Source organism: Tenrec ecaudatus, chromosome 6 (genome assembly GCF_050624435.1).
Source record: "Tenrec ecaudatus isolate mTenEca1 chromosome 6, mTenEca1.hap1, whole genome shotgun sequence".
NCBI lineage: Eukaryota > Metazoa > Chordata > Mammalia > Afrosoricida > Tenrecidae > Tenrec > Tenrec ecaudatus.
In genome coordinates, this window is record NC_134535.1 from 101,443,783 (window position 1) to 101,464,604 (window position 20,822).

At 43.3% G+C, this 20,822-nt stretch overlaps 1 protein-coding gene across 1 annotated transcript in view; it reads left to right on the forward strand.

Annotated features, from left to right (window-relative positions):
* The window catches only part of TMTC1 (transmembrane O-mannosyltransferase targeting cadherins 1), a 314,438-nt gene that overhangs the window by 219,779 nt on the left and 73,837 nt on the right, over positions 1 to 20,822 (forward strand). The window contains exon 11 of the mRNA XM_075551917.1: positions 15,366 to 15,479. Coding sequence (XP_075408032.1) covers positions 15,366 to 15,479 — 114 coding nt within the window. The remainder of the gene's footprint in view (positions 1 to 15,365; positions 15,480 to 20,822) is intronic.

Here is a 20,822-nt window from a genome sequence, read left to right on the forward strand (position 1 = left end):
CTTTGTTGCTTCTGGGATAGATGGCTGCTTGTTTACTTTCAAGCCTTTAAGACCCCAGATGCTATATCTCTCAATAGCTGGGCACCATCAGCCTTCTTCACCACACTTACTTATGCATACATTCATCTTCAGCATTTATATGGGGAAGGTGATCACACAGTGATGGTTTTCGTTCTTTGGTGTCTGCTACCCGATCCCTTCAACACCTCATGTTCACTTAGGCTGTGTGCTTCTTCTCTGTGGGCTTTGTTGCTTCCGAGCTAGATGGCCGCTTGTTTGCCTTCAAGCCTTTAAGACCCCAGACGCTGTATCTTTTTGATAGCCGGGCACCATCAGCTTTCTTCACCATGTTTGCTTATGCACACGTTTTTCTTCAGCGATCATGTCGGGAAGGTGGGTATCATGGAATGACCATTTAGCTGAGCAAGGTGCTCTTGTATTAGGGGAATGCATGTGAGGAGGCCCAATGTCCACCTGCTACCCTACTACTAAACCTATAAAGATGTGCACATAGGTCTATTTCCCCCATAATCACAAATATATTTACATATGTATTTAGGCCTCTATGTATGCCCTTTGCCTCCTACTCCTTTCCTCTATTTCCTTACACTTTCCTCCTGTCCCACTACCATATTCAGCCTTCATTCTGGTTTCAGTAATTCCTCTCAATTACATTGCCCTTGGTCACTCCCTACCAGTCATCCCATCCCCTCCCTGCCACTGGTTTTGAACCACTCACTGTTGCCTTGTCCCTGGGTTGGCCAACACCTCCTCCCTTCCCCCACCTTCCACACTCTCATGTCCCTCCGGGACTGTTGGTCCGGTTATTCTCACATTGTTTATCCAGCCTATCTTATCTAGATGGACCTGCAGAGATAATAATATGCACATAAAATTGCAGATGGCTTCAAGAGCACCAAACACAATGACACATAAGAACATGGCGATGACACTGACAAGCTAACAAACAAAAAAGCTAGTGACATACAAAATTTAAAAGAAGAAAAAAACAAAACTGGAGGAATCCACAAAAAGACTGGACCATACGCCCAGCCCTAACCAGAATCAGCCTGACTCCCACCATGGAAGGGAGTGCCACAGAAAATGAAAATAGATCGTCTGGTGAGGGAAAGGAACTGACCGACCATACCCAGAAGGATGCTGAAGCAAATGAAGAGGGAGGAAGGGAGTGGAGCACAGCTGGGCCCACCAAGCCCTGAGGATGATAGCCCGGCTCGGAGCGGCCAATGCAGAGAGGACCATATGGCAAGCCCCATGGCGAGATGCGCCATCCTGCACTGACCCGTGGCCCTACACAGGACAGCACCGGAGACACAGTGTGGGATGTGTGACTCCACCACACTGACTCCACCACACTGTGGCAAATCACTGGGGTGTGCACTTGAGCAGTGGGGGAAGCAGAGCAAGGAGGTCCAGAGGGAGTATCAAGGATGGACCTAGGGGCCAAGGTGTGGCACCCCATCGGACTCCTCCAGAAAACACTCCTAAAGGTCAACAAACAGATCTTGAACTTTTTTTGTTTTGTTTTATTCTTCTTTTAAATTTTGTGTTCCTTTTTAAATGTCCTTTGAGTTTGGGGAAAGCAAACGTCTGAAGGGGCAAGATCGGGGCTATCGTACAAGGTGGATAGCGTAAGGGCTCTCAGTAAATTCTCATTGATAGCCCTTCCTGTCCTCTGAGAATGAGCATGTTCAGTCTCATGATGGGAAAAAAATCCTTCTGTGCAACTTCGTGGCCTTTTTCTCACCCTTGCAGTCTTTCTTTCTTTCTTCCTTTTTTTGGAAAATAATTTCTGTATTTTCAATCATCCTACACCTTTTGGGAAAAATAAAATCGGTCATGATTACCCAGTTGGAATTGGCAAAATCAGCTGTAACTTTTTGAGCTGGTCTCTGCCTTGAATGTAACTGACCCAGCAGATCCCTTTGTTGTCACTGTTTTGAGTGAACTAGTCCTCAGGGTGCTCTGAGAGACAATCATGGGTAGCCAGCCAGATGTGGCCAGCTGCGCTTCCCAGGCTCTGGGAGGAAGCCCGCTCTAGTAGGGATCAGGACTGCTTGGAACTTTACCCCACAACTCTGAAAGGGCACAAATTAAATATGTTTCTGCCCCTAGTCCACGGATAACTAAAACTGCAGAGAGCAAAACCATGTATAAGGGGAGGTCTAGTGTCAGTGAGCTGTTTAGCATAAAACACAGCTTTTCTTTCTATGTGTTTAAGAGACACTGTACCCCAAGAGACCCTTGGTTATCAAATGGCAGAATGCTGTGTAATATACAAAATAAAGCTATCCATGAGGTTTCAAAGAAGTTTGTCCTATTTTATCAGTGTCTTGAGGAAACATTTGAGAACTCGAGACTTTTAGGCGTATTCTTATTCCATCAAAGCCAGATGCTCGTGCTAAGTCATCTGTGCTGAGTGAAGTTCACATCAGTTTAACAGCGTCAACTCAGAATCCACAGGGCAGTCTAGGTTAGGGATCTAGTGGGGATTTGGGTCAGGTTTCCCGAGTTCACTCAAAGTTCCACCACTGATTAGCGGTGTGACTGTTTGACAACTATGTAAGTACTTTGTGCCTCTGTTTCTTCATTTGTCAATTTGGGGAGTTTATATTGTTCAATTCCTAGGTAGAGTGTAAGGATAAAACATGTGTGAAATGCATAGGACAAGTGATGATAGTATTCGACAAATGTATGTGGTACGTATTATATAATGTTTAAAAGTTCCTACTATGAATTAAACACTGTAGTCTAAGATCTAAGATAGATGGGTTGTCCCTGCCATAGGGGAGTTAGAAACCTGTAAGGGAGTTAGACATATGACACGTTTCAATAAAAGGTAGCAAGTAGTAGGCATAGGTAAGGCAGGGCATTGTGAAAGGCCAGGCAGGTAACTAAAAACAACCGAGGACTCCCAAAACTTTCTCTTGTAGGCCTGAGCTGAGTACCGAAGGATGGAAAAAGCCCAAATCTCTCATGATGGTCAAAACCAAGAGCAAGCCAGCTGAGCTAGACCATTAGTTGAATTCAGTTGTGTATTCCAAGTCTAGCTGGCAATTTCTCCAACATCTGTTTCCAAACAAAAAAAAAGCAGTTAAGAGAAAATTGCAGGAATTCTAGAGAAGATGATGTTCTTGGGCAAGGCTTTAGTTTTCTCCTCTGTCTCAAGTTGTAACCTGACGGGCCACTCTGAGGACATATGGCCCACTGAGGCCACTCTTTTGAGGTGGGTGGGGTTTTACAGACAATACTATGAGCAACACAATACAATACAATTACAGGATATCTTAGGGCAGGTTTTGTGCCGAGATAATACAAAATTCAGTTGCGTTTCAGCCTTTTCAACTAAAGTCTCCTCACCAAAAACAAAAAAACAAAAAAAACCCAAGGTTTGAAGTATTTTTAGGAGACTCAGATACACTCTTCCCTCACAGTTTCATTATCTCTGCACTTTTGTTAACAAGAACCTAACACCCCAAAATCCAGTACTTGTGCCAAGTCAGAATCTCAGAGAAGGTAATTGATCTCTGCCCATGCTAAAATAGTTAGTAGGGTGAGGATTCAGGATGTGAATCCAAATCTGATGCATAAGCTTTGGCTCACCAATTATTGCTATTATTTTTTTACTTTTATAGCCAAGACTAGGCATAGTATCAGCAGAGGAAGTGTTCATAATCATAGCATAAGGCTATTATTTTTTAATTCTTATAAAAAGAAACTGTTCTGATGTCCCAACGTGAGATTGTGATTATTCTGTTCAGGTCTAGTAACAGCCCAAGAATCTTAGATTGGCTTGGAAGAAAGAAGAGTATACTAGCATAATTAGAGATAATACTCCAACAATCTTCAAAATCCCGAGGAAAACATAGGGATATTGTCTTCTGTATCGGAGTCACGGTCTCTGAGCATCTCTTCTACGATTGGTTCAAGTGACCATGGACCACACCTGCAGGAACTTGTGGCCTAGACCATCCAGCACTTCTGCAGGACACAGTTCTGTGTCCACCTCTCTGAGCTACTGAGTCAAAGGTCAGCAGATCTCTAAGGGCAGAAAATCCAAGATTGGCATCTCTGGGGAGTAAAGGGCAGGATGGTAAACGTTTTAGGCTGTGCAAGCCATTACAATGGCTGACACATATTCTCGACTCTTCCATAGTAAGGGGAAAGTGGATAAGGTACCAAGAAGGGGACGTGGCTGTGTTTCATCATGTCACTGTTTGCCCAAATAAATGTTGTTGTCATGAAATTCCGATGGTCCTCGTAGCCTGTGGTACCTTGATGGCCAAACATTGATGACTTTCAGGTATTATTTTAGCCAAAGCTCTGCTCAACTACTTACTAAGGGTACAATTTCAACAAGAATGTCTTGTCCCTCAGGATTCCTCAATTGTCAGATAGGATGTGCAGTAATACTACCTCTCTGACTTGGGTTTTGGAAGTATTAAAGTTAACACTTCCTGTGGGAGTTGAGTGCTTGGCCTAATGAACGAATCAGGCTGGGCATTCCTGAAGAGTGGGCCACGGCAAGCATAGCACGTGCCAAACAGGACTCGGAGTTAGGGTCAGGACCTGGGAGGCAGAAAACGGTGGAACAGAGCTTCACATTTAAAATGTTTCTCACAGTCAAGACTTACTGTATCCACCCAACAGGACGAATTACTGAGATTATCACCCTGAGGTGTTCGTTAGACCTTGAACGGAAACCCTCCCTTCAAGCGTCTTTTGACTAAATAGTAGGTCAGGCCCTGAAGTAATGAAGATCACGCTCGAGTAACGTGCTTCTTAAAAATAATTATATATCATAGTTTGCCTAGGTGGGCCATCCACCCCCCACCCCCACCCCCAGAGGGTGGCAGTGGAAAATGTCGGGGTCAGAGGAAGGCTACAAAGTCAGATGGCAGCACTTTATCCTCCATTATGGGCTACAGACAAACGTTTCAATTGTCCAGGAGGCACCAAGAGCTTGCTTTTAAGTTTGGACGCCTCTGAGCAATGTGATGGTCAGACGCTCTGAAGTAGAGGGGGGAGATTTAGGGGATTGTTGCTCATGAGAGCAGGCCACTGGGACTAGGCAGCAGGCATGGAAACAACGAGAAGGTCCGTGCAATGTGAAGACTCAAACAGTATCACTGAACAATACGTGTAGAGTGTTGGGAGAACCTGTTTTATTGTGTTCATGTCTATGGAAAATACAGTGTTTTTTGTTAAGTGCTGCTCCATCTTGAGTGCCTCAAATTCTTCTTCCCTTTCTTGCTAACCTCTGTCTGTATATACGTTTTTATAAGAGCTTTCTTTTGTTACCAGAATTTGGGGGGTGGATCTCTTGACATAGTGTCTGCCGGTGTCAGCAGACCAAGTCGAGGATTTCCTAACTTGGAGATAGAATTTATAGAAGGGCCGTTTCAGCTATTTATGACTTATCTCAAGTCTTGACAATATTAGATGTGAGTGATAAATATGACTTATATGAATTAAAATGTAGACTGGAAAGAGAGATGTTCCTTTAGAATCGTTGAAGTACTAAGGAGGAGTAGGATTTTGGATCCAGCAAGATTTAGGAACACTGCACTTGGTTGTGGGGTAGGTATGTCACACGCAAGACTGCAGGTGTGCGAGAAAATAACTGCAAGGCCCAGTGCGAGCACGGGGCTCTAACACTAGGGGAACGGGCCCTGGTGGGAGGAGGAACCTGGCAAGTTCCAAGTTCATGGAAAAGTTTGCCGTTGGCCACTTGCTTATTTTCCATGACCTGTTCTTTGTAAAGTGAGAGTCTGGAATAACAGAGCAGGAACATATCAGAGAGGGAGGGAAAAGGTCAACAACAACAATGGGAACAGCAGAGTGTTCTTGGAAGTAGCGTTACTCCACCCACATCTGCTTGCCTCTTAGGAAGATTGTTGCTTCCTCTTGCTGCCACAGAACAATGCTCTGGCTGCGTTTCCCCAAACCCAATTGGCAGAGTAACTGCTGAGCCCACCGTGTCCACTGAGCACTTCCAACAAGTGCCAGCGGCTTCTGTGCTGAAATCAAAGGTAGCTTCAAAACCTACTGGTTACCGTCCACTGAGTCGTTCTGGAGAGAAACATTTGAACTTTTTCTGGATAGGGATCGCATTTTCTTTTTCTTAATTGTAAGGCAGCATCTATTTGTGATTTTTTTTATTGTGAATTAGGTGGGAGAGGTTTATATTTCACACCATCAACTCTGCATTCAACACTTCAGGTCCCTCTTCAACCTCCCCCGTACCCCTCACAGACACCCCCACCCCGATTTCTCTTCTTCTTGTGGGTCTCCAGCTTCCTTTTCACCCCAGTCAACATCTGTCAACCTTCTAGTCTAAGATTTGAAGTGTGTGTGTATATATAACTATATATAACTATATATATTACTATTATACTATATATTACTATAATAATATATATTACTATATATAGTATAATAGTATATAATATATATAGTAATATATTATAATAGTAATATATAGTATAATAGTAATATATATAGTTATATATATTACTCTTATTATTACTTACTTATTATTACTCTTTATATATATATTACTCTTACCATGCACCAACTCTTGACCACTGTGACTAAAGCTTTCATTCCTTTGAGGATGAATCCACCTAAAGAATTGTGTTAAAATCCTCACTACCTGGTCCATTTTAAGTCATCGGAGCAGCCTTGTATAAGTTTGCTGTCTGCTGCTTTCAGACCGTCTGCTTCGTTGGCGTTAGCCTCTTGCTTCCCACACTCCCTGCCAGATCTCTCCCCTAGAGAGCTCCTCAAGCTCCCAACCACTGAATTTTAAGAGGGCGTAGTCAGCTAGGCCCTAAGGAGCTTGTGGTGCGGTGGATTAGGCAGGGGACTGCTAACCCAAAGGTTGATGGTTCAAACCCATCAACCCCCTTCCAAGGAAAGATGAAGTTATCTGCTCCCATAAAGATTTACAGTCTCGGGGACCATATAGGGTTATCATGAGACAGAAGAGACAAGAGAGCAGTGAATTTGGTTTGGGATTTAAGGCGTTTGGCTGGTAACCTAAGGAGAATGGTTCAGTCCCATTCAGCAGCTCCTGTGGAACAAATCCCTGAAAACCTGCTTCTATGAAGGCCCCAGCCTAGGACACCTTATGGGGTAGTTCGGCTCTATTGTGGGGTTGTGATAAGATGAAATATATTCGACGGTGCCCAGGAAAAATAAAGCAAAATTGACTTCACTGCCAGAGAGTGAGCTTTAACTTACAGTGACCCTACAGGACAGATCAGATCCTCTCCACAGCATCTCTGAGGGTGTAAATCTTTTCAGAAATCATCATACTTTTCTCTTGCAAAGCAATTGGTGGGTGTGAACCCCCAACCCTGTCATCTAGAGGCCTGCACTTCACCCTCTACACCACCAGGCTCCTCAACAATCCACAGAGGAGTTGTGGTGTCAAAACAAAAACCCAACAAAAGCTATATTGCCTTTACCCTAGTACAAGTGGTGTGTGTGTGTGTGTGTGTCAAAAAGTTTGTGGAAATTTCAAATTAAAAGGTAGTAGAATTTTTTCATATCCTTTTGGAATTTTCCCAACAGATTTTTAAGACTTTCAATGGAATTTCTCTGTTGACATTACTTTAAATTGCTCATGTTATATTGACTGTACAAGGACATTCAACTATGTGGATCTTCATGAACTATAGATAACATTGAAAAGAGGGAAATTCCAGGACATTTCATTGTGGAAGCTGTGCATAGACCCAATGCCTTATCGATGTCGTATTGGTCCCAACACGCAGCAGCTCAGGGTGGCAGGGTAGGACTGCTCTTTTGTGTTTCTGAGACTGTAACTCTTTACAGAAGTGGAAAGACTCATCTTTCTCCCATGGAGCAGCTGGTGGTTTTGAACTGTTGACCTTGCAATTAACAGCCCAATGCATAGCCCACTATCCCACTAGAACAAGGAGCCGTCATGAATACAAGGGAGTGCTGCATAGTTCAAAACCAGGCAAAGTGTGTGTCAGGGTAGTATCCTTTCATCATACTTATTCAATCTCCATGCGGATCAAATAATATGAAAAGATTGACTAAATGAAGAATTCTGCATCAGGATTTGAGGAGGGTTTGTAAAGAGGACTTGAATCATGTGCTGATTGAAAATAGAAGTCTACAGCCTAATGTATGCACTGCAACTCAATGTAAAATACATCAAAATCCTCACAACTAGAGCAATAAACAACATCGTGATAATGCACAGAGAAGATGAAGTTGTCAAGGATTTATTTTGCTTGGATCCACAATCCATGCTCCTGTAAGCACCAGTCAGGAAATGAAACAGCATCCTACATTGGGCAGATCTAGTGACAAGATCTCTTTGAAATGTTGAAGAGCAAGTGTGTCACTTTAAAGACTAAGGTGTGCCTGACCCAAACCATAGTCGTCTCAGTCTCCACATATGCATGTGAAAGTTGCACAGTGAATAAGGAAGACCTTTAAGGAATTGATGTATTTGAATTATGGTGTTGATGAAGAATATTGAAAATCCCATGGACTGCCAGGACAAATCTGTCCTGGAAAAAGATAGCCGTTCTCCCCCAGTTCCTTAGAAAAGAGAATGGATGGCAGTACTTCAACTCCTTTATGTTCTGGAGAGACTGGTCACTGGAAAAGGATACCACCGTACTTGGTAAAGTAGAGGGAGGGAGTGGTGGGGGGGGGGAGAGAGAGAAAGAGAGAGAGAGAAACCTTTAATGAGATTGTTGGGCAGTGGCTGTATCAATGGGCTTGAACAATTTCAAGGATGGTGCAGGACTGGGTAGTGGTCCCTTTGGTTTCATTTAGAGTCACTGTGAGTCACATCTGACTGGATGGCACTTAACAACGACAACATAATTTATGAGCAGCATTGAAGGCTAACGTGACGTACCCCAGCTTACCGTGTTAAATACTCGTGTGTTAGATGCTTTGCTGTTGTTGCTAGTTGCCTTGAGGTAGATTACAACAAACAGCAAACCCAGTGGCACTGGTCAATAGTGTTTTCATGACCGTGACCTTTCAGAAGCAGATCTGCAGGCCTTTCTTCTGAGGCCCCTCTGTAGGCTTGCCAACCTTTCCTCTCGTAGTCAGTGTTGTTTGTACCACCCATGGGCTTCATGAAATGTGTATTAGTACACGCAGAATGCTTAGAATGGTTCTTGACACATAGGAAGTACACAGTAAACAATGTAGTGTGGCCCATTTGGTCTTGTTTCTGTGCTTGGCCTACCACATGTAGAACGCTTCCATAGCAAGTGGGAGAAGAGAGAAGGCTTCTGGGATCAGAAGGATTGGGAACCATCTTTCTTAATCTTCTCCCCAGAACTCTTTGGTATAAATAGGATTGCATGTCCATTATTTCTTTCTTTCTCTCTCTCTCTTTCTCTCTTTCTTTCTTTCTTTCTTTCTTTCTTTCTTGCTTTCTTTCTTTCTTTCTTTCTTTCTTTATTTTTAAGTATCATTTTACTGGGGGCTCTTAAAGCTCTTATAACAATCCATACATCATCATCTCCCAAACATTTTCTACTTGAGCCCTTGGTATCAGCTCCTTTTTTTCCCCCTTCCCTGCCCCCTCCCATCGTGACCCCTTGATAAATTATAAATTATTATTTTCATATCATACACCCACCACTGGCTCCATTCTCCCATGGTTTTTGTTGTTTGCCCCCCAGAGGTAGGGGTGTGGTGAGGGAGAGTGTGGTTATGTGTCAATCATTGCAATCGGTCCCCCTTCCCTCCTTTCCCTATCTGTCCCCTATCCTCCTGGTATCCCTACTCCCATTTGTGGTCCTGAGGGGTTTATATGACCTGGATTCCATGTGTTGTGAGCTCTTATCTGTACATGCTCCAGTCTAGCCTGACTGAAAGGCAGGACTGGGGTCCTGATAGTAGAGGGTGGAGTGGGTGAAGAAGCCTCAACGAAGAAGAATATTGTGTTTCATCAGAGCTATACTGCACTCTGGTTGACTCATCCCTTCCTTGTGATCCTTCTGTGAGGGGATGTCCTATTGTCTACAGATGGGCTATGGGTCTCTGCTCCGAACCCCCTCATTCTCAACAACATGGTTTCTGCTTGTTTGTTTGGGGTCTTCTTGTACCTAATACCTGATCCCATTGACTCCTCATGATCACAAAGGTGGGTGTGCTTCTTCCATGTAGACTTGTTGTTTCTCTGCTATATGGTGCTGGTTTAACTTCAAGCCTTTAAGTTCCCAGATGCTGTATCTTGTGATAGTGGGGCTCCATCAGCTTTCTTTACCACCTTTGCTTGTGCACCCATTTTGTCTTCAGTGATCGTGTGGGAGAGTGAACATCACAGCATGCCAGGTTGTTAGAACAAAGTGTACTTGCGTTGAGGGAGAGCTTGAACAGAGGCCCAAAGTCCATCCACTACCTCAGTGTATTGCCATATAAATATATTTACATAGGCCAATATGTCTATTTTTAGGAATTAAGTGTATTTACATAAGTGCACACCTATGTTTGTACCTCTATCCGTAGCTTTGCTCCTAGAACTTTCCTCTGTTTTCTTTTACCTTCCTCCTGCCCCACCATCACTCTCGCCCTTCTTCTGCCTCTTAGTACTTCCTCTCAGCTAGATTGCTGTTGCTCCAGCACCCCCAGGATCTCTACATCCTCCTCGTTGTTGCTTTTAATTCCCTAGTTGTTCCCCTGTCTATGGCATTGTTTGCTCACCCCTCCCTTCCCCTGCATCTTCTCCCAAGTCCCTCCAGGCCTGTTGGTCCCATTACTTTTTCCTCAAGCTTGTTTCCCATGCCTATCTTATATAAGTAGTCAAAACCAACAATAACAGAGACAAAGCAAAAAGAAAATAAAAGATTGAATAAAAGGACAGGGGGAATAATAATTAGCAAAAAAAAAAAGCATACATAATTCCAGGTTTGTCCGCTGACTTTTATGACAATCTCCCCACTGGTCGTGGAGTGTTCTGGGAACTGGCCCTGCTAGCTTGAAGTCTATTTTGGGGGCTCCTCAGGGGCTTTGTGGCTTGGCTTTGCTCCCGTTGCTGATCTGTTATGTTCCCTTCTTGGTTTGCCCTGCTGTGGGGTTCAGACTGGACTCACTCCCCCTCGGTGTGTCCCCAGTGGTGGTCGCTCATGTCTCGAGCTGTTGTCGGCCCTGCAGTCCTGTCCGTGCTTTAGCAGCCCTGAGCAGGGACTTGTCCTGAGAGCTTAGTGTGCTGATATGGGGTCCAGACCCTCACTCTTTTTCTTTCTTGGTTTGCTTCCCTGTGGGCATGGCTTGCTGGCCCTCTCCCCAACCTGTAGGTTCAGTGTTATCCTCTGTAGCACACACTTCTAGGGAGGGGATCAGTTTGACTCTGATTGGGGCCGGCCCTGTTGCCCACTCTGTTCACACATTGTTCTATATGGTTATATTGCCCTCAAGGTTTGGTGCGCCGTGGCGGAGTCTGCATGCACACTCCCAATTCTGTGGAGACATAACCAATACCCTCCCACTGGGCGGGTTAGTGCCCTGCTTCCCCAGTGCCATCGTCTCCACCCCCTACCTTATCTCCCTCCCCTGCATGTCCATTCTTGAATCAATTTCTGTGTCCAGAGTAAGGTCATTTGCTGACTGCCTGAGACCTAGGTTGCCCATCTTCACTAGCTTGGGTAAATGGGATCTACCTGATTGGGTAGAAAATAGGGATTCATGCCAAAAATGGACCCTATTATTTGGTGTCAATGTGGACATTTTCTATGCCCTCTGACATGCCTACTGCATCAGGGAGGAATGACGGACTGGGCACCCACAATGTTCAATGCCATAGCCGAAGCTTTTCAAAAAGAATGGAAAAATTTTATCCAGTGTTTCAGTGACTTGATTTTATTGCTCTGAGCTAGGAATGTTCTAAAAAGACAACTGGTTTTTCTCTGTTATCACTCTCAGACAAAATGTCTGAAGATCAACAATACTTAAATATATTTTTGTCAGAAAACCTCCAATCTGCCATTTGTTCATACATACAGTAACCTTGTACAACCGGCCAATTCATTGGTTTACATAGGAGTGCATTTCACAACTATCATGTTTCCTCAGTGCTGACTTTTCATCAGCTGTAAAATGCAGTACTGATTGAAAGCAATTTGGGGGAAATTTTTTTAAAAAGGGGAAAAAAGGAATGTGATATTAAATATATAGAGACATCTTGATTTCATTAGCATTAAAATGTGAGGAAATTATATTTGAGTATGGAATTATTTGAGTTGTCAAGGATATGATTGGTAGTAAAGCTGCTCAGACATTTTTCCAGAGAAATAATCATTGAATAATAAACTAAAGAATAATAAAAAATCCCTTTGGGTATTTTAGATCCCATAATTGTTATCAGATATTCCCTTGGCATACCTCTGCTTTAATCACTTTATAATTCTCCTGTTATGATTTATCTTTGTAGGCTATTTCATTAAAAAATAGGAAGGTTATGTAGTGAGTGACGACAGGGAGGAACTGGCCACATTGACTGAGCATGCCAAGGTCTCCAGAGTCCCCTGGCGTCCAGTTCTGTTTCCTCTGCTTCCTGCATATCCCCGGACACCTCCCTGTTGCCCCTATTCAAGTTCGAGTCCGCATCCCTGTGTGTGTGTGTCTCTCTCTCTCTCTCTCTCTCTCTCTCTCTCTCTCTCTCTCTCTCTCTCTCTCTCTCTCTCCATCTTTCGCTGTTTCTTCAGCTAGTGTAGATCACCCCCATTTTGCCCCCATGCCTCTAGTCTTTCCTCCCTTCCAATCTAGTTCCACAATCCTATCTAGGACTCTCCTTGTATAATTCTCCATGGCTGGTCTCACTTTTCTCTTTAAAATTCCGTATTGACTCCCCATTGTTCTTCAAGTAAGACCCGCGTTCGCTCAGGTGGCCCACAGGCCTCTTCGGGCTCTCCTCATTCTGGCTCTCACCTTCCAGCTGGACGGTGTTGCAGTCCTTCAATTGTCCACATTCTTGGTTTGCTGGTTTCTCTGCTTCCATCTTCCTTTCTCTTCCCGAGAAGCGAACTTAAGTCTCTGAAGCATCAAATTCTCGGCTGTGCCGCGCCTGCTTCTTGCCAGCCCCCCTGATCCCCACATCTGGGCGGGGGGGGGGTCTCTGCTGAGAAGCAAGCGTGTACAACTTAACCAACAATTCCTTCGAGCCATTCACTGTTCTTAAGGCCCTGGAGATCGTTCCTGTTCCCTGTGTGGTCCTCAAGGACAGGGATTTTGTAAGTATCTTGACCCAATGCCTGACACCAGAGACGCCCTTTATACCTAATGAACTACCGCGTCCTTTGCTTCTGTTCAAACAAATGCTTACCAAGTAATCTGATCAAGCAACCACAGTTGTAGAACGTGGCTTTTTAATGATTCTATTCAGTCCTCCATTAACTTTCAGCTTTGCTTTGCCTTTCATTCATCCAGACCAGGGCCAGGCATGTGATAGTTGGATCAGCCACGCCTAGCATTACCACCCACAATTGTTGCGTAATTAAGGAACGTTCTGGAATATGGTTTTCTTCCAACTTGGTGCCATTAAGAACTGTACATACAAAGAAAGTAGTGATTTTTGAAGGTGGAAAAGGAAGGTAGGAGAATGTCTTTCACATAAACTATTTTTATGGGTTTCAATACCGAAGGAAAGAGACCTACTGGCACAATGGGTTAGACATCAGGGTGCTAACCCAAAGGTCTTCAGTTCAAACCCACCAGCCATTCCCCTGGAAAAAGGAGTGGCTGTTGGCTTCTGCATAGAGGGACAGGTTCAGCCCTGCGCTGCCCGGTGAGCCTATGAGTTAGAAGTGACTCCCCAGCAGGGGGAATCTTGATGGAAACCAGGATGGTTGGGAGAAGGCAGATGATAAAGGGGCTTTTCCTGTTCTATAGAAGGTTTGCAGTTATGTCGTTATATGCATTTTATGAACCCATTTCATTGTTTCTTTCTTTGCATTTTTATTGGGAGCTTCTACAGATATTATAATAATCTATAGTTCAATTAGGTCAAACATGACTGTACAATTGTTGCCACCATCATTTTCAAAACATTTTCTTTCTTCTTGCAGATTTGATTTCAGCTCCCCTTTATCCCCACCCTCCCCCCAGGAAGCCTTGTTATTATCTTCTATATTATTATTATTGTTATTACTTTCCCTCCATATCTTACACCATTAATGTACCCGTTCACCTGACTTTCTATTATTCTTTCCCCTTGAGCAGGGTTATATAATCATCATTGCTATCAGTTCCCCCTCCCCACCTCTCTGCACCGTCAGGGAATCATTACTCCCATTACTATTTCTGGAGGGTGTATCTATCTTGGATTTCATGCATCAAATGATCTTAATTATACACATGAACGTATACAGGCCTAACAGGATTAATGAGGTAAAACTAAGACCATAATAATAGGGGGGCAAACTGTTAAAGAACTAGAGCAATGGTTCTCAACCTTTCTAGTGCTGAGACCCTTTCACACAGCTCCTCATGTTGTGGTGAACCCTCATCCAAAAAATTATTTTTGTTGCTACTTCATAACTATAATTTTGCTACTGTTATGAATCAGGCGACCCACAGGTTGAGAGCCGCTGAACTAGAGGATAGTTATGTTTCAACAGTGCTTTACTGCACCCTGGATATGTCATCCTTTCCATCTGGTCCTTCTGTGAGGGGCTGCCCAATTATTTTACAGGTGGTCCTTGGTTTTTCTTACTGTGCTTTCCAAGATCCATTTAGGTAAATTCATCAAGTTTCCATGAATAGAAGCCAGCCCCTAAGATAGGCATGAAAAGAAGAAAGATTTTGCTTGATGCTGAAATTCCTACCAGTAGAATACTTATCCTTTGTAGAACTAACTTGCAGCAGTGGAGACCCAGCTTGGTTGCACCTTCTGCCAGCCGCACCCTGAGTTAGCAAAGCCAGGCTTGCTGGGTAATTGGAAGCCTGTGTGTCTCCTTTGTTGTGTGGTGTACACTCCGGTCTCTAATGGGGTTCTTTTGGAAGATGTCATCAAGGAGCTAGCAGAGCCCCTACCTAGGCGCTCTCTGTGCTCCTGCAAGTACGAAGACCCCTGAATTTTCATACTAAGGGCGTTGTTATTGTTACACAGCTCGGATGTTTGTTTACTGGTGCATGCTTGCTTTCTTCATTTCCATGGCCTGTTCGACAGTCATGTAATTCACAAAGGGTGAAAGCTTTGGTTTACATGGCGATAACAGGCCATTTAAAATACACCTTTATTTTACTGTGAGTAAAATGTGAAGGAAACTAGCAACATTCCTAAACAGTACTTTGTTGTTGTCTCCCTGCCCCCCCCCACCCTCAATTGTTATTTTTAGGTCTGGAGTTCAAACTCTGCCCCACAATGCCAAGGTACATTACAACTATGCCAATTTCCTGAAGGACCAAGGCCGGAACAGGGAAGCCATCTACCACTACCGAACGGCACTCAAGTAAGCAGATACCTGATGCTGCCTATTATGCGCTTCCAGCCGCTCCGTATTTCTTCCTCTTGAGAGAGCAGCAGGCCGCACTGCTCTGTGTTGTTGATAGATGCCACCGAGCCGGTCCGACTCATAGCAACCTGACATACAAGAGCGGACGAAGCACCGCCTCGTTCCGCGCCCGCCTCACCGCCCTTGTCTGTCTGAGCCCATCATTGCAGCCCCTGTCGGGCCATCTTGCCAGAGGCCTTTCGCTCAAATCATACATTTCACCACCGCTCCTATCATATCTTTCTTAAGGAACTGGCATGGTCTTTGAAATGATCCTTTGGAACCATATTCTGGACAAGCAAACCGTTTATCAGTGACTGTTGCGCAGACGTTAGGCCCCTTACTGCTCAATATGGTAAGATGTAGAAACCATACACGCCAAGTTAGCTGTCAAAAGTTCATTTTTATTTTTGAGAAATAGAAACTTTGAGTAAGGTATTGAAGATAACTATATGGTTTGTTAAAGAGTCAGATTCTTTCAGTGGGAGCAAGTTTCTCAAATGTGTACAAGTGCCTGGTGGGAGGGAATATGGCTTCGCTTCCTTCTTTTCTTCGTGTTTTCGTGTGTTTTGCCAGTGTCCCGCAGTGAGCATGCGTGACTTGTATAGTTAGAGCAACGCGATAGCTGAATTATAGTAGCTGGTTGGATACTTCCTGCTTTTTCCCAGTGAAGCAATAAATGTTTAAACGTTTAAATCAGCAGCAATAAATGTTTAAATCAGCAGCTGTGCTCCTGGGGGTGGCCAGCGAAACCTCACAAATAATCATATCCCTGGGGAAATGGGACGGATAGTCTCTGAGTGGGAAAGATAGTAATTAATGAAATATGCTATTCTCTTGGGCCAGGTTCCAAATACCTGCTGCTTCAAAGTATTGTCTTCTCTATAGGCGTGCTCTCAGTGAGTGCTCAAGGGATGGGGGGTGTCTGGGGAAACTATGACTCGTTATCTAGATAAGAGACAAGGAAAGATACTGAGACTCTTCGGTATCTTGATGATTGCTTATCCTCGGCCACTAGGAGATGACACTGATTTTGATGTGGCTGTTTTTTGTGTGAAGTTTGCTGGGACAGGATTTCCTCCCCCTCCCCACTGGTCCACCACTATTTCAACTTCAGTGTGCTCCCATGTCTGCACACAGGAAAATGGGAGTGACCAGGGAAATCTAGGGTTAAAGGCAAATGCCATCTGAAATCAGTCCCAACAATTATCCATTGCTGTCTGCTGTAACGATTCTATAGATCCCAAAGGCAATAGTGAAATCCGTCACTAGAGTTGTATCTGCACTAATCTCTTTTTGGCTGGCTTTCAATTCTAAAGATGAAGCAAGATTAAATTGCAACTGTAGTTGATGTAAATATTCTGCTTCTTTTTACATTTCATAGTTTAGGTTTTAAATGCCTCTGCCCCATTAGGCCTGAGCTCATGCATTGTGTTTCTGTAGCGCAGACCAAAGCTCCCCTGGAAAAATGCTGCGGCCACGGTAATGGACTTTGTTTAAGACGCACATCAAAGAAAAATGCCAGAACCCCTCCCTTAAATCCCCAACATACACTAGTGTTAGCTTTGACTTGCCGAGCAGAACAGCTCCATGGCTACACTTACTGCAGGTGCCCTCAACCTGGGCGCCGAAGAAGCCCCAAACCCCGCGGATCGCCGTGTGCACCTACAGCTACCTGGCCCTTTGATGTAGGCCGGGGAAATTCCTGCCCTTCCACCTCACATGAAGGAGGCAGCTAATCCAAAGATTGTCCCACCACTTAGCTCTCCCTACACAAACACCTCCAAAAATGCCGTATCCAGTAAACCCAAAGACACACTAGTGACTCAGCTGAATAAAGATGTTCTTCATGGGTGCTGGGCCCATGATTGATTGGTTATCTTAAAAGGTCATTTCACTAAGTGGAGAATCATTAAATGAGTTGTTTACAGGCTTGAGAGTTTGATTTCAGCCTATAATTACAAACGTACGTTCACTCACTAGATTTTTACTGTTTCACCTGTGTCTTCATTGAGCTAGAGCCTTCTGATGACCTCAGCCCCAAACCACGCCCATACACACATTGCTGTGATTACCCGTGTGTGTCTTTTAAAGTGGAATACATCTGTAAAGATACTTGCAAAGGAGTCTCAGGAGGAGATCTGATTTTTTTCTTCTGATTTTCTTCCTCTATCTTTAATGACTGGAACCCTGGTTGCATCGGGGGTGCTCCTTGGGCTGCTCACGGCAAGCTCAGCAGTTTAAATCCACCAGCCACTTCACGGGATTAAAAACGAGGCTTTGAGACCCACAAAGATTTACAGACTCAGAAACCCACCAGGACATTTCTACTCTGTCCTGTCGGTCACTGGGAGCTGGCATTGACTAGATGTCAGTGCGTCTGAGCGTTTGGGATCCTTTTATTATGAAGCAACCCTGGTGATACCGAGGGAAAGTATTAGGCTGCTAAGTGCAAGTCCCTGGCTCAAACCCACCGGGAGGCGCAGTCCTATCCTGGCCTAGCATCGCTATGAGAAAGAAACCTACCGAATGGCTAATGGCAGTGGGGTGGGCTTTGATCTCATTATAATGATCTCATTAACATCTAATTCAATATCTTTTTTTTAGTAACTTCCAAAGTATTTACCTTTTTTCTCATTTGCGAAATATTTCATTGTGTTATACAATTGCAATGGAAAAGATATGGCTTGAAAAGGCTTGTTGGTAAACACAAGTATCTCTTTGCCCTGTAACTCAATTCACAGGAGCAGAAGGGTCCAGACTTATAGAGAAATGTTATTAGGTTGCAGGCATCTGCCAATATGTTCTACAGAGAATGGAGAGCATTTGGAAGCCTGGTAAGACAATTAAGAAGAGACTTTAGAGGCGTTTTCACTGTAGGTGATTGAGTCATGGAATCTGTTTTTCATCTTCTACTATGCAACTTTGCATGACTCAATTATGTGTTGCTTAAAATGGGCTGTTTATCAGGAACCCTACAACTGAGCATGAGAGTAATGATTGCCTTGCCCAACGTGAGTCAGAGTGGCTTCTCCACCGCCAACAGCAGGTAGTCCCATATCCCATTGAACATTTGTTCACTTTTATGCCCCTTCCTCCCACAAGACCCTGTTACATCCAGAATGCTGAGAGTTGCTGATGTGCCCAGGTATTTGGATATCAGCCACTGTAGGATTCCATTCTGATAAAAATGCTATGTTCCTTTCTTTATCGGGCATGGTTTCAGAAGGAAACAAATAGTGAATAAACTAAGATAGACTTTTCTTCCCAAATATTGCAGTAGCACCATGCTGTCTTGGTTTTTCTGCTGAAATCAAGTAGGAGATAAAACACTACCCTGGGGAGACTTGAGTGGGTTTGAAGGACCCTGCGACCCTAAGGGTAGTCCACTCTTCTACGATGCCAGTTATTGGCATTTTATACAGAAAAATGGAGGTGTGGGAGGAAACTATTCAAAGACACTAGACATCCTTGACCACGCTGTTTTTCAGTTGGCATGACTGTAAAGGAAATAGTCCGTTTGCAGTGCTCCTGGACCGAAGAAGTCATCACTCATTACTTAGTTGGCTACCTTGTGGAAAAGTATAGAACTTATTCATTTGGGTTAAAATGTCTTTAATGCATTAAATAGTATCTGCTGAAATAAGTCCTTCTATTCTCCCTGTGCGGAAAACTTGAACTCTGGAAGAAGAGCCTACTAACCTGCCATAAGTGTATGTGGAAAAGAGGAAGTGATAAAGGAGTGAGTATTGAAACAAAGCTAGGTATCGGAATCTAATGAAATCTAACCATATTAATTAAACTGTACCTCATTCATGTCCTGAGTCTGTTCACTTTGATTATTATAATTCCTTAGAAATAGGTTGTCTATAAAAATATTAAAACAATTTTTGAAATTCAGGAGTCATTAAAAAGCTCTTCTTGACAGACTATTTTATATGCAGACTATACAAACACAAAACAACTCTCATGATGACAGGTGGGTTTACGTGCTAGCTGCCATGGATAAATAATAAAAATTCCAATAGCATTTGCTGCCTGAATGTATTAAGTAGAAATGTATTCTTCCTTTGTGTGGTATTTTCATTTACAAACATCTAAACCTGTTTTCCAGAATTAAAACTAGTGTTGTTAGCTGCTATTGAATTAGTCCCAATTGAGTAATCCTATGTGCATCATACCAGAACTTCCTAAAGTTTCTTGGCTGTAATCTTTATGGAAGCATATCACCAGGCCTTTTTGTCTACTCAGCCAATGGGTAGCTTGAGCCATAACCTTTTGAGTTAGTAGCCAATCACAGCCCATCTGTGCCACCTGATTGTGTAACATCACAATCAGACATTTGAAACGTGTTTCTTCTTTTTGTTGCTGACATTAAAGGATCACTATAGTCTTAGAGTATGTATATATATATATATATATATATATATATATATATATATATATATATATATATATATATATATATATATAATAGTATTGTTCTCATGACTTGGAATGTGAAAATTGTAAACATGAGACGTACCAATAGTTGGATAATATGGCCTTGATGATAGAAGCCATACTAAAGATTGCGTGTTAGGGTTTTGCAATACCAAAAGCTTTTCATTGGAAATGTCAACAGCATGGGCCTTGGCTGCATATGTGGACTACATCCCATGATACATGGGAATCGAATGGACTGCTATAGAAAAACATGGTGGAGCGGCTTGGTGTCATTACACAGAACAAGGCCAGGACACAGCTGAGAAACCGATCATCAATTGCTTATATGCAAATTAATGTTCAAGCTAAAGAAAAATGAAGCAAGTCCTTGATAGCTAAGTTGTCTTTGATAGAAACCATCTTTTTATGAATAATATAGTACTGACATATTTTTACTCATTCCAATATATCCCTTTCCATATATTTCGGGTGTTTAGTCCCATCTGGTTGGGCTCTACACTCATCAATACTATCAACTTCCCTCCCTTACTTCCCTTACCCTTAGGGAACCCTTACTCCTGTCACTGTTTCTGAGGGTTCATCTATCTTGACTAACATGTACTGAACCATCTTAAATGAACATATGCAAATCTAACATGACTGATGAGATATACCATGTATGGACCATAATGGGTAGTAAGGGCAAGAAATCGAAAAGAACTAGAGGATAGTTATGTGGTTCATCAGTGCCACACCACATCCTGCATTTATCCTCCCTCCTGTGAGGCCCTTCTAAGAGACTTTGGGTCTCCACTACATCCAGTCCCTTCATATCAATTTGGATGAGTGGTTTTTGAGCTTTTGATACCTATTACC